The 13,986-nt window shown below is 44.4% G+C and overlaps 1 protein-coding gene across 1 annotated transcript in view; it reads right to left on the bottom strand.

The window, feature by feature from the left end:
* Nucleotides 1–3,392: 3,392 nt before the first annotated feature.
* LOC126440775 (pyruvate kinase-like) overlaps nt 3,393–13,986 on the bottom strand; it is an 84,968-nt gene continuing 74,374 nt past the window's right edge. The window contains exon 6 of the mRNA XM_050090676.1: nt 3,393–3,752. Coding sequence (XP_049946633.1) covers nt 3,393–3,752 — 360 coding nt within the window. The remainder of the gene's footprint in view (nt 3,753–13,986) is intronic.

Here is a 13,986-nt window from a genome sequence, read left to right as displayed (position 1 = left end):
CCCTGAAGAGGAGCAGCGGCATTCTCAAGTAGATGCAGGGGCAACAGTCTGGATGATTGACTGACCTGGCCTCGTAACATGTGGTTAAAGGATGATGGCGTCCCCTTGGGTAAAACTTTCCGGAGGTAAAATAGTCCCCTATACGCATCTCCGGGCGGGGACTACTCAGGAGGATGTCGTCATCAGGAGAAAAAAAACTGGCATTCTACGGTTTGGAGCGTTGAACGTTAGGTCCCTTAGTAGGGCAGGAAGGTTAGAAAACTTAAAAACGGAAAAGGATTGCGTGAAGTTACAGTGGGAATTTGTGAAGTTCAGTGGCAAGAGGAACAGAACTTCTGGTCAACTGAATGCGGGGCTCTAAACACAGAATAAAATACGGGTAAGGCAGAGTAGGTTTCACAATGAATAAAAAGTAGGAATACAGATAAGCTACTATGAACAGCATAGTGAACCCATTATTGTAGCCAAGAGAGACATAAAGCCCGCACCGACCACGGTAGTACAAGTTTATACGCGAACACGCTCTGCAGATGAGGAAGAAATTGAAGAAACGTATGATGAGATAAAAGAAGTCATTCAAATAGTTAAGGGAGAGGAAGATTTAATAGTAATGAGGGACTGCATTTCGATAGTAGGAATAGGAAGAGAAGGAAAAAAGCTATACAGCCTTCTTAACTTGAACTTTAAACTACGCTTCCGCCGACAATGAACCTTTTCCGCCCATTAATTTCGAAGTTACAAGCAATTAAAGTGTATACATCTTTTTAGTACACTCTGTATATTTCATAATTCTATTTCTGATGTACTGAATGCGGAAAGCTTGCGATCTGTGTGTTATCGGTTTTGTTTACAACAAAGGGCATTTGATGCCGCCCACTGAAAAACTGAGAGTTCCTCAGCTATCAGTAGAGAGATGCATGATGGGAACTACTGGGAGAGAGAGAAACGCAAACGAATAGAGCAGAGAACAGATTGGGCTGAAAGATATAATTGTGACTATGTAGAAAATTAAGTGGAGATGAGCAGGGTATGTAGACAGGTGAATGGATGGCAGATTGTTTACGCGCTAAGAGTGTTACAACTGGCTGCTTTGTAGTTACGATAGCGTAACTGAATATGTTGTGTTCGATTTAGTACTAAAGTTTCTAGACTATTACTGTGCTCTTAGTGACGGGTACAAAACAACCGAGTTGTAGTTGAAGAAGGCTGTGGTGCGAAATTACGTACAGTTGTGTCCATTTCGTTATTCAGGATAGCAGGTCAGATTTCATGTTGTACGCAACCACCATACATAGTTGTAGAGATGTTGCTGATGTGGTGGTCTTCGGTCCGAAGACTAGTTTGATGCAGCTGTCCACGACAGTTATCCTGTGTAGGCCTCATCATATCCTAATAAGTACTGAGACCTATATCTTTCTGAATCTGCTAACTGTATTCGTCTCTTGGCCTCCATCTATAATTTTTACCCTCCAAACTTCCCTCCAGTATTAGATTGGTGATATCTTGACGTCTCAAAACGTGTCCTATTAAACGATCCCGTGTCTTAGTCACCTTGTGCCATTAATTTGATTTTCCCCTAATAAGAATCAGTACTTCCTCCTTAGTTACTATACCTACCCACCTAATCGTTAAGATTCTTATGTAGCATCAATTTTCAAAAGTTTCTATTCTTCTTTTTTCTGAACTGTTTGTCGTGTATGTTCCACTTTCATACCTGGTTAGACTCCATGAAAATATTTTCAGAAAAAACTTCCTAGCAAGTTTATATTAGATGTTAACAAATTCCTCTTTTCAGAAACGTATTTCTTGTTATAGCCAGCCTGCATTTTACACTGAGGGCACAAAAGTCGTGGGATACCTCCTCTTGCGCGGCGTACTGCAGCAACTCGACGTGACGCGGACTCAACAAGCCATTGAAAGTCCCCTGCAGAAATAACGCTGCCTCTATAGTCGTCCATAATTACGAAAGGGTTCCGGTGCAGGATTTTAAGCACGCACTGACGTAACGATTACATCCCATAAACGTTCGATAGAATTCATGCCGGGTGATCTGGGTGGCATAATATTTCGTTCGAATTGTCCTGAATGTTATTCAAACCAATCGCGAAAAAATCTATTATGGCGCATTGTAATCTATAAGAATTCCATTGTTGTTTGGGTACATGAAGTCCATGAATGGCTGCAGATGGTCTCCAAGTAGCCGAACATAACAATTTCCAGTCAATGATCGATTTAGTTGGACCAGAGGATCCAGTCCATTCCATGTAAATACACCATTATGGAGCCACAACCATCTTGCACAGTGCCTTGTCAGTAACATGCGTCCATAGCTTCATGGGATCTGCGCCACACTCGAGCCATACCATCAGCTCTTTCCAGCTGAAATCTGGACTCATCTGACCAGGCCACGGTTTTTCAGTCGTCTAGGTATCAACCGATATTGTCATGAGCCCAGGAGGGACGTTGCAGGCGATGTCGTGCAGTTAACAAAGATACTCGCTTCTGTCGGCTGCTGTTATAAGCCATTAACGCCAAATTTCTCCAGTTTCCTTAAGGATACGTTCTTCGTACATCTCACGTATATTTCTGCGGTTATTTGACGCGGCTTTGCTTGTGTGTTAGCAACTTCTATTTTACGCAAAGGCCACTGATTTCGGTCGTTAAGTGAAGGGCGTCAGCCGCTGCGTTGTTCGTGGTGAGAGGTAATGCCCGAAATTTGGTATTCTTGGCACACTCTTGACACTGTGGATCTCGGAATACTGAATTTCCTAACGAGTTCCGAAGTGGAATGTCGTATGCGTCTAACTCCAACTGCCATTCCGCGTGCAAGGTCTCTTAATTCCCGTCGTGCGGCCATAATGATGTCTGAAGCCTTCTCACATGTATCATCTGAGTATAAATGACAGCTCCGTGAATGCACTGCCGTTTTATACCCTTTTGTACGCGATATTACCGCATATCGGTACCGCATTACTTTTGTCTCCTCAGTGTATATCCTGTCTATTTCGGCCATCGTCAGTTATTTTGCTTCCTAAATAGTAAAATTCGACCACTACTCAGATCCTGATCTAATTCCAGTGTGATTTAATTCGACTAAATTCCATTATAGCGTACTGGGACATAGAGCCAGATTTTTATTTTTCGCTCTCATGGGATTTGTTTGGATAGCTCCGATGGCAAACTTCATTATGAACGAAAACAGACTGAGATTCGGGCAACCGATATCGTATACACTTTCGCCTTGCGCGAGGAACCCTGTATTGACTAAGTTGACCATTTTTGGACTGAAGGCAGCCAGTGCAGTCTTACAGAAGAGGCGTTACTACTCGCCAGCGAACTGTAGGTTGAGGCTGGTGGCTTTATTTGCTTGAGCTGACAGAGCGTGACAGGCGCTACTCGGGCGCGGCCTCCTCGGCGGCCTCCCCCTCGCCTTCCGCCTCCGCCTCCGCCTCCTCCTCCGCCGCCGACGGCACTGCTTCCCCATCGCTGTCGCTGCTGGACTCTGCCTCCACGGGCGGCTCCTCGCCCGAGCCGCTGGCGTACACGACGCGAACGGTGTTGGTGTGCCCCGAGCCCGACCGCCAGCCGCTCACCAGCACCATGGCGTCGGCGCGCCTCACCAGGCCGCGGCCCTTGGCGAAGCTGATACCGAACTGGAAGCGCAGGTCCGTGTCCTGCAGCCAGTCCTCCAGCGGCGACGAGCAGTAGTGCAGCGGTATCACCGCGCGCCACATGTTGCTCTGCCGCGCCACCTGCCCGCACATTACCAGCAAGCTCTACAACTTGCCTCGAGGATCGTGGCTGCAAACTACGTACGCGACCTCAAAAAGGAGGATAAAACGGTATGGCCCAACGAAATTACTACCTACTATAGAACTTGAGACTTCTTATAAAGATATATCGTCCAGACGATGTCCAGTTGACCCCATATATATGTGGGTGGGAGGTGTGGAGGAACCACAGCCTCTTGGCACCTAAACCGCAAGGTCTTGGCCTGAACATGGAGCCACAGGACCATAAGGATGCCCCTCCCCTCCTAAAACATTTACTGTATATTATACGCCTGAGCAGTGGCTGACTGGACATAGACCAAGGGCATATTACTGGGGTACAGCAAAAGCAAACGTTAGGCCCACAAGGTTCAATTTTGGGTCCACTCCTATCCCTTACCTATGTGAATGACATTGCAGTTACACTACTGCCCATTAAAATTGCTACACCAAATGGAAATGTAGATCATAAACGGGTATTCATTGGACAAATATATTACACTAGAACTGACATGTGTTAACATTTTCACGCAATTTGGGTAAATAGATCCTAAGAAATCAGAACCCAGAACAACCACCTCTGGCCATAATAACGGCCTTGATGCGCCTGGACATTGAGTCAAACAGAGCTTGGATGGCGTGTGAAGGTACAGCTGCCCATGCAGCTTCAACACGATACCACAGTTCATCAAGAGTAGTGACTGGCGTATTGTGACGAGCCAGTTGCTCGGCCATCATTGACTAGATTTTTTCAATTGGTGAGAGATCTGGAGAATGTGCTGGCTAGGGCATCAGTCGAACATTTCCTGTATCCAGAAAGGCCCTTACAGGACCTGCAACAAGCTGTCGTGCATTATCCCTCTGAGTTGTAGGGTTTCGCAAGGGATCGAATGAAGGGTAGAGCCACGGATCGTAACACATCTTAAATGTAACGTCCACTGTTCAAAGTGCCGTCAGTGCGAACAAGAGGTAACCGAGACGTGTAACCAATGGCACCCCATACCATCACGCCGGGTGGTACGCCAGTATGGCGATGAGGAATACACTCTTCCAATGTGCGTTCACCGCGATGTCGCCAAACACGGATGCGACCATCATGCTGCTGTAAACAGAACCTGGATTCATCCGGAAAAATGACGTTTTGCCATTCGTGCACCCAGGTTCGTCGTCGAGTACACCATCGCAGGCACTCCTGTCTGTGATGCAGCGTCAAGGGTAACCGCAGCCATGGTCTCCGAGCTGATAGTCCATGCTGCTGCAATCGTCGTCGAACTGTTCGTGCAGATGGTTGTTGCCTTGCAAACGTCGCCATCTGTTGACTCACGGATCGAGACGTGGCTGCACGATCCGATACAGACATACAGATAAGATGCCTGTCAGCTCGACTGCTAGTGATACGAGGCCGTTGGGATCCAGCACGGCGTTCCGTATTACCCTCCTGAACCCACCGATTCCATATTCTGCTAACAGTCATTGGTTCTCGACCAACGCGAGCAGCAGTGTCGCGATACGATAAACCGCAATCGCAATAGGCTACAATCTGATCTTTATCAAAGTCGGAAACGTGTTGATACGCATTTCTCCTCCTTACACGAGGCATCACAACAACGTTTCACCAGGCAACGCCGGTCAACTGCTGTTTGTGTATGAGAAATCGGTTGGAAACTTTCCTCATGTCAGCACGTTGTAGATGTCGCCACTGGCGCCAACCTTTTGTGAATGCTCTGAAAAGCTATTCATTTGCATATCACTGCATCCTCTTCCTGTCGGTTTAATTTCGCGTCTGTAGCACGTCATCTTCGTGGTGTAGCAATTTTAATGGCCAGCAGTGTATTATATATCGTCCAGACGATGTCCAGTTGACGCCACACATATGTGGATGGGAGTTGAGGAGGAGCCAGTCTCTCGGCACCTAAACCGCAAGTACTTGGCCTGAACATGGAGCCACAGGACCATAAAGACGCCCCTCCCCTCCTAAACCATTTACTGCATGTTATACGTCCCTGCAGTGACTGACTGGACATGGACCAAGCGCATATTACTGGGGTATAGCAAAAGCAAACGTTAGCTCCACGAGGTTCAATTTTGGGTCCACTCCCATCCCTTTCCTAGGTGAATGACATTGCACTTAAGTTGCAATAAGCAGAACTGATACTTTTTGCAGACGATATTAGTGGTATAGTAAATACAATTAGAGAGAAAGCCACAGGAGAGATTATTAATGACGTTTTTCAAAGAATTACGAGACGGTTCTCTGAAAGTGGACTTTCTCTGAGTTTTGAGAAAACACACTATTTTCAGTTCTGTACAACTAAAAGGTCATTATAAATGATCGAAGCGATTTCATACATTTCCTGCAGCCATATTATTTGCCATATTGTCACAGGGATTTGACCACACACAGAAATTCTGAAAAGTTTTTTTTTTTTTTTTTTTTTTTTTTTTTTTTTTTACATATTTCAAATGTTCCATGTGATATCCCTTACAGATTCTGCAGACCTCAGGTCGATAATGAAGTTCTTCCCAAGTTCTGCTCTGCATGTCCATACCGATCTACTCAAAAGCACTGTTGATGCGAGCTCGCAGTTCTTGTAGGTTTATTGATAGAGGAAGCACAAACACTGAATCTTTCATAAAACCCTACACAAAAAAAATCGCATCGGGCTAGGTCTGGAGAGTGTGGAGGCCATGACATGAATAGCTTATCATCAACCCCATCACGACTGTTACACCGGTTTCTCGATTTCCTGTTTAAGAATTCACGAATCGCTTGATGGAAGTGGGGAGGAGCACTATCCTCGTGCTAAATCAAGTCCACACTGTCGATCTCCAATTGTGGCATGAGCAAATTCTCCAGCGCGTCCAGATACACGTGTCCTGTAGTGGAGCCGTTAATTTCCCCTTGCAGAGGCAACCTGAAGCTTTAAACTGCGCGTACTATCGCCGAATGGAGTTGGCAGTTGGTGGATCTTTGCTGAACTTCCTTATAAAGTGTCTTGCACTGTTATGGCAGACTGATGTGAATGCATTTCACGCGCAGTATACGCTTTGCCAGCGCCTGTTGCCATCTTGCCTATCTGCTCACTGTTGCACTCTTGTGGCAGAAATCTGAAGTGTGGGTGCAACAATACAAAACTTTTTGAGATTTTCTGTATGAGTCTCCAGTTTTGTAACAATGTGTCAATTAACGTAGTTCAGGAATTCCTGAAATCGCTTCAATCATTTACAATAATCTTCTAGAGACATACCAACAGTTCATGTGGCAAAAAAAGAGCGGTCAATAAACAGGTTAGAATGCTCCACATTGTTTGGTGTAGATGCTCATGAAAACTGGAACTGTAGGAAGCATAATACTGAAATACTGAAATTCAGCTACTTTCGCTCTTTGTACAGTAACTAATCTTGGAAACAAACGAGTCAATTCCAAATTCCAGACATATCTTCGCTCCCCCCCCCCCCCCCCCCCCCGTTCCGCCAGCCCCCAATAATGTCTTACGGAGCAATTTTCTGATGTAACTGATCACTTAGAAATAAAGTAACGATTGTACAAAAGGAGCTTTAAGAAGTATACGTGGTGTTTACCCGCAATCATCTTGTAGATGCCTCTTATGTGAGATTGGTATTTTAACTGCAACTTCACAATACATATATTCACTAATGAAATTCGTCATAAATAATCCATCACTGTTTGAGAAAAGTTGTTTTGGTCATACCTACAACACTAGAAGAAAACGCTACTTTCATACCCATCGTTAAGGCTCTCAATGCCTCAGAAAAGACTTAAATACACAGAAACAAACATTTTTCATCATTTGCCCAAAATCATAAAAATCTGACAGGCAGCAAAGCAAGTCTAAAGTCTAATCAAAAATCATTTCTCCTGGACAAAATCTTTTCTATGGACGAATTTTTATTTAAAATCAGCTTACTTGTAAAAAACAAGTTCATTTATGTCAACACTAATGAGTAATCACGTATTCATGTGCTGTAAACTGACTCGTTCCACATTATTTCGATAAAAGAATCGTTCAGATGATCTATGGAACATGTAACTAATTAGCTCAGTAAATAAAGAAATAATAGAAGTAAACGCGATTTTTAGAAGTCCGAGCTGACAGAATGACGTCAAGACTCGAGATGTGTGCAGCAATAGAGAAAACGTCACTTGCCTTAAAGGAAGAGGCCCTCTGAGAAAAAATGCCTTGGCGAGTGCGTTGTCTTTGTAGCCTGGGAAACGAAAGGTATGCTCAGCAGATATTAAAGTTATTGCTAAATAATTCGATGGGCGAGAAGAACAACATGATTTGGCCAATCAGATGTATAGACATTAGCTGAAAACTATGCAGAACGTTAAGAGAGGAATTGCCCTAGTGTGGAACTTCACTGCTAATCTTCAGAGTGAAGCCGCTATCATGACATACACTTAACTACAGCTCTAAGCCATGACAGTCTATAGGAGACACTTCTAGCAATGCCAGAGGTCCGAGCTTCTCCAAGCTGCGAGACACGCAAAGTGCATTGTCGAACACAGATGTGCACAGCAATGCCAGCCAACTAAAGCACGCCGCCAGCCCCGTCCATTGATAGGCCGATCACTGCGCAGTTAATGACTCGCACTATAGAACTCCCATGAAATCCACCTGTCACCATCCCGTTTGTGTAAAGGTAATAAAAACTAAAAATCGTGCTATCATCGTAAGAAAATTTTATTAATACACAATGAATGGTCAGTACTCAGGTATATAACAGGAACGATTATTGGAAGCAAAAACTTCGATTAAAAAGGGCTCTAAAATGCGTACCCTAAGAGCTATGACACTTTTTCATCTTCGGTACTGTGAAACAAATCTCTTCTACTACTAACTCTTTAATTTTCATATTTTGGGAGGAGGTAGTAAGGACCAAAACAAGAAAAAAAATGTGCTGTGAACATGGAGTCTTGAGTAAGAGCTGTGAACACCTGTTCAGGAGACGAGATGTGTTTCACACTAGCGAATATGTACAAGTGTTCGTGTCTCTTAAGGTATCCACTGCAGAGACCACGTTCACTGCACATTTTTTCATTGTTTTGATCCATACTTCGAACTCTCAAAATATGGAAAGCAAAGACCTTGCAGCAGAAGACATTTATTTCACATTATCGTAGGTCTTAAGGTATGCATTTTAGGGATCATGTTTACTAAACGTTTTTGCTTGGAATGATCGTTCATGTCATATCCATAAATGTTGACGATTCCTCCGGGGACGTCCAGTATAGGGTATATAACTATTTCAGTAGCAGTGATGAAAAGATCTTGATTGTCTTGTGATAGTAATTTGTAAAGGCTAACTGAAATTATCTACGGTGATCCAAACACCATATAGTGAAAGTAAATAAATGTAGCATAGTGTATTTACATTCTAAAGCTGTCGTCTCTAATCGCTTTATTTATGACCAGTTAGCAGATGCCACTCAAGTGCGATATATTGTAACTAAGAAACGTAACTTAATCTGAAGAAAAATTTATCAAAAGCTGAATTATAGGTTTAAAGTAAATAATACTTCGGCGCTGTATCTGTTAGCACACAAACGCGTGTTAAAGGTACAGCCGAGGTGGAAACCGAGCTTATGCAACACGAAGAACCAGACGTAGCTTTAATCCTCTGGTTCTGCTTCTCGCGAATGCTTCGTTGCGTCATTAAGCGTTGATTTTTCAGTTCGGGAACTTACGGTAACAACTAAATCGTCATTGCACATTTCATTATGAGTAACATCTACATTTACATCGTACTCCGCTAGCTACCTAATCCTGTGTGGTGGAGGATACTTGTGGTACCATTAACTGATCTCCCCATCCCTGTTGCACTCGTGAATAGCGACTGGAAAAAACAATTGTCGATAGCTCTCTGTACTGACTAGAATTTCTCATATTTTCACGTTGTGGTCATCACGCATGTTGTGTATTGGAGGAAGTAACATGTTGTCCGACTCTTCTTGGAAAGTTCTATATCGAAATTTCAATAGCAAACCTCTCCGTGATGCACAACGTCTCTCGTGTAACGTCTACCAGGAGCTCATACAGCATATCTGTAACGCTCTCGCGCCAACTAAACGATACCGTGATGAAATGCACGGCTCTTCGTTGGACCTTCTCTATCTCTTCTGACAGTCCTAGCTGATACTGATGAACAATACTCTAGAATCGGTGGAACAAGCGGCTTGTAAGCCGCTTCCTTCGTGGATGAGTTACATTTCCTTAAGGGGCTTTCTATGACTCTCAGTCTGTCATCTGCTTTTCTTGCCATTTTTTTATATGGTCATTCCACATAAGATCGCTCTAGATAGTTACTTCTTGAAACTGTTTCAAACAATTTGTCGTCAGTAGTATAGTAGTGCAATAGTGGCTTTCTTTTCATAAGTATGTACAACACACACATCAAAAAAAGTCTTGCATCACCCCGGTTCCCAGAACTCCTGAAGATAGACGTTGACTGTGGATATTGTATCAGAGACACAGTCCCTTTGACTCTTCAGAGAAGTCACTAAACCCGCCCAAAGAAGTAAACAACCATGCATGAGCGGGTCCGATAGTCGATCAGTTCCAGTCATTCTACCAGGAACGAATTACACGGCTCATGTTGTGGCTGGCTGGCTCTGAGCACTATGGGACTTAACATCTATGGTCATCAGTCCCTTAGAACTTAGAACTACTTAAACCTAACTAACCTAAGGACAGCACACAACACCCAGCCATCAAGAGGCAGAGAAAATCCCTGACCCAGCCGGGAATCGAACCCGGGAACCCGGGCGTGGGAAGCGAGAACGCTACCGCACGACCACGAGATGCGGGCCATGTTGTCTGTAGTTCAACCATGCCTATACGGTCAATACCGCCGTTCTATCGCATCCGCATTGTTACTTTGTACCAGGAAGGGCTCTCAACAAGGGAAGTGGCCAGGAGTCTCAGAGTGGACCAGAGCGATGTTGTTCGGACTTGGAGGTGATACAGAGAGATAGAAACTGTCAATGACATACCTCGCTCAGGCCGCCCAAGGGCTACTACTGCAATGGATGACCGCTACCTACGGATTATGGCTCGGAGGAACCCTGACAGCAAAGCCACCATATTGAATAATGCTATTCGTGCAACCACGAGACCATGCAGCGCGGTAAGAATAGGCCCAACAATATGCCGAATGGACTGCTCAGGATTGGCATCACGTTCTCTTCACCGATGAGTGTCGCATAGGCCTTCAACCAGACAATCGTCGGAGACTAGTTTGTAGGCAACCCGGTCAGGCTGAACGCCTTGACACACTGTCCAACGAGTGCAGCAAGGTGGAGATTCCCTGCTGTTTTGGGGTGGCATTATGTGGGAGCAACGTACGCCGCTGGTGGTCATGGAAGTGACCGTAACGGCTGTACGATACGTGAATGCCATCCTCCAACCGATAGCGCAGACGTATCGGCAGCATATTGCCGAGGAATTCGTCTTCATGGACGACAATTCGGGCCCCTATCGTGCACATCTTCCCTATCGTGCACATCTTGTGAATGATTTCCTTCAGGATAACGACATCGCTCGATATAGAGTGGCCAGTATGTTCTCCAGACATTAACCCTATAGAACATGCCTGGGGTAGATTGAAAAGGACTGTTTATGGACGACGTGACCCACCAACCACGCTGAGGGATCTACGCCGAATTTTCGTTGAGGAGTGGAACAATCTGGACCGACAGTGCCTTGATGAACTTGTGGACAGTATGCCACGACGAATACAGGCATGTATCAATGCAAGAGGACGTGCTACTGGGTATTAAAGGTACCGGTGTGTACAGCAATCTGGACCATCGCCTCTGAAGGTCTCGGTGTATGGTGGTACAACATGCAATGTGTAGTTTTCATGAGCAATAAAAGGGTGGAAATGAGGTTTATGTTGATCTCTATTCCAATTTTCTGTACAGGTTCCTGAACTCTCGGGACGGAGGTGATGCAAAACGTTTTTTGATGTGTGTATTTACTTACGTTCAGTGTCAACTACAGTAGCCTGCACCATTCATCACTCTTCTGCAAGACATCCTGTAAATCGATACTGTCTTCTTGCATTGAGACTTTGCTGTAGGCAGTCGCATCATTTGCGAAAGGTTCTGCTAGATCATGAATATATATTGTAAATGACAGCATCATCTGCAAACAACCTAAGACCCCTGCTCAGGTTGTCTCTCAAATCATTTATATAGACAAGGAACAGCAGAGGACCTATTACACTACCTTGGGGAACGCCAGAAATGACTTGTTTCATTCGATGACGTTCCGTCAATTACTAATAACTGAGACCGCTCTGACAGGAAAAACTGTGACATATCTGACATATCTTCGCTAGGACGCTTGTCCGTCCTTGTTTCTGAGCTTACATACTTATGTTACAGTGTCGCGCGCCCCCAACGCGACCAGACGTTATCCACCTTCGCAGTGGCCAGTGTTTTGGCTTATCGGTGTATACTTAACTGAAACTGAGTCCATATAAAACTTATTACAATATGAAGAAGGGTTTTAATTAACATTGGAATGAATGGGTATTATATGGTCAGAACCAGAATTTGGTGAAACCGTCAGCAAATGGGCGAAGAACCTATGTTTTTGGTATCACTGAATCCAATAAACATTGGAGGAGGCCAGAATCGTCCGTGATGTTCAATGTAGCATTAGGTCAGTCGTTCGTCGATTAAAGACCAATACTGTGCACGCTAAGGCACGACTTTCGCCTTTGTAGTGGCACTGTGTACTCGGTACTCCTTACAATCGTCTTCTAACCAAACCGCGTGCCTGTGGAATATCGCCTCAGTTGTGCGACTGGAGACTGGAGACTGATTTCCTGTCAGAGAAGTCGCAGTTCGTAATAGACGGAAAGTCTTAGAGTAAAACTGAAGTAATATTCGACGTTACCCAAGGTAGTGTTATACGCCCCCTGTTGTTCCTGATCTGTATTAACGACATAGGAGACAATCTGGTTAGCCGTCTTAAATTGTTTGCAGATGATGCTGTCATTTATCGTCTTGTAAAGTCATCAGATGATCAAAACGACTTGCAAATGATTTAGATAAGATATCTGTATGGTGTGAAAAGTGGCAATTGATCTTGAATAGAGAAAAGTGTGAAGCTATTCACATGAGTACTAAAAGAAATCGGCTAAATTTCGATTACGCGATAAGTCACACATATCTGAAAGCTGTAAATTCAGCTAAATACTTAGGGATTACAATTACAAATAACCCAAATTCTAACGATCACATAGATAATATTGTGGGTAGAGCAAACCAAAGACTGCGATTCACTGGCAGAACACTTAGAAGGTGCAACAGGTCTACCAAAGAGACTGCTTACTCTACGCTTGTCCACCCTGTTCTGGAGTACTGCAGTGCGGTGTGGGATCCGCATCAGGTGGGACTGACGGATGACATCGAAAAAGTACAAAGAAGGGCAGCTCGATTTTTATTATCGCGAAATAGGGGATATAGTGTCACAGACATGATACGTGAACTGGAGTGCCAATCATTAAAACAAAGGCGTTTTTCGTTGCGACGGGATCTTCTCACGAAATTTCAATCACCAGTTTTCTCCTCCGTGTGCGAAAACATTCTGTTGGCACCGACCTACATATGGAGAAATGATCATCACGATAAAATAAGAGAAATCAGGGCATGCACAGAAAAATTTAAGTGCTCGTTTTTCCCGCGTGCCGTTCGAGAGTGGAACGGTAGAGAGACAGCATGAAGGTGGTTCATTGAACCCTCTACCAAGCACTTTATTGTGAATAGCAGAGTAATCACGTAGATGTAGATGTGAAAAAGCTTTTAACACTGTATGCAGCTACTGTGAATTCTAAACACTTCCCGATGCAAGGAAGTTGCCATGTGAGTATTAGCGTCCATGAATAAGAATGTAAACGGAAAAAATATATTCCTAGCTAACAGCTGGTCGCAGGTGACGCTTCAAAAACGGCCAGGTTTGCGGAAGAAGCGGTGACACTTTCTGCGCAACCCACCCATCATTTTGCAAAACAATGCGCGGGCGCATACAGCGCAACCTGTGGCTGCTCTGTTCGGTCGATGGGACTGAGAAGTACTGTACCACCCACCATACTTCCCGGACTTAAGTACTTATGACTTTGATTTGATTCCGAAGATAAAGGAACCACTTCGTGGCATTCGCTTCAGAACTGTTCCAGAGATTCG

This window comes from Schistocerca serialis, chromosome 1 (genome assembly GCF_023864345.2).
Source record: "Schistocerca serialis cubense isolate TAMUIC-IGC-003099 chromosome 1, iqSchSeri2.2, whole genome shotgun sequence".
In the NCBI taxonomy this organism is placed as follows: Eukaryota; Metazoa; Arthropoda; class Insecta; order Orthoptera; family Acrididae; genus Schistocerca; species Schistocerca serialis.
This window is presented reverse-complemented; position numbering and strand designations above follow the sequence as displayed.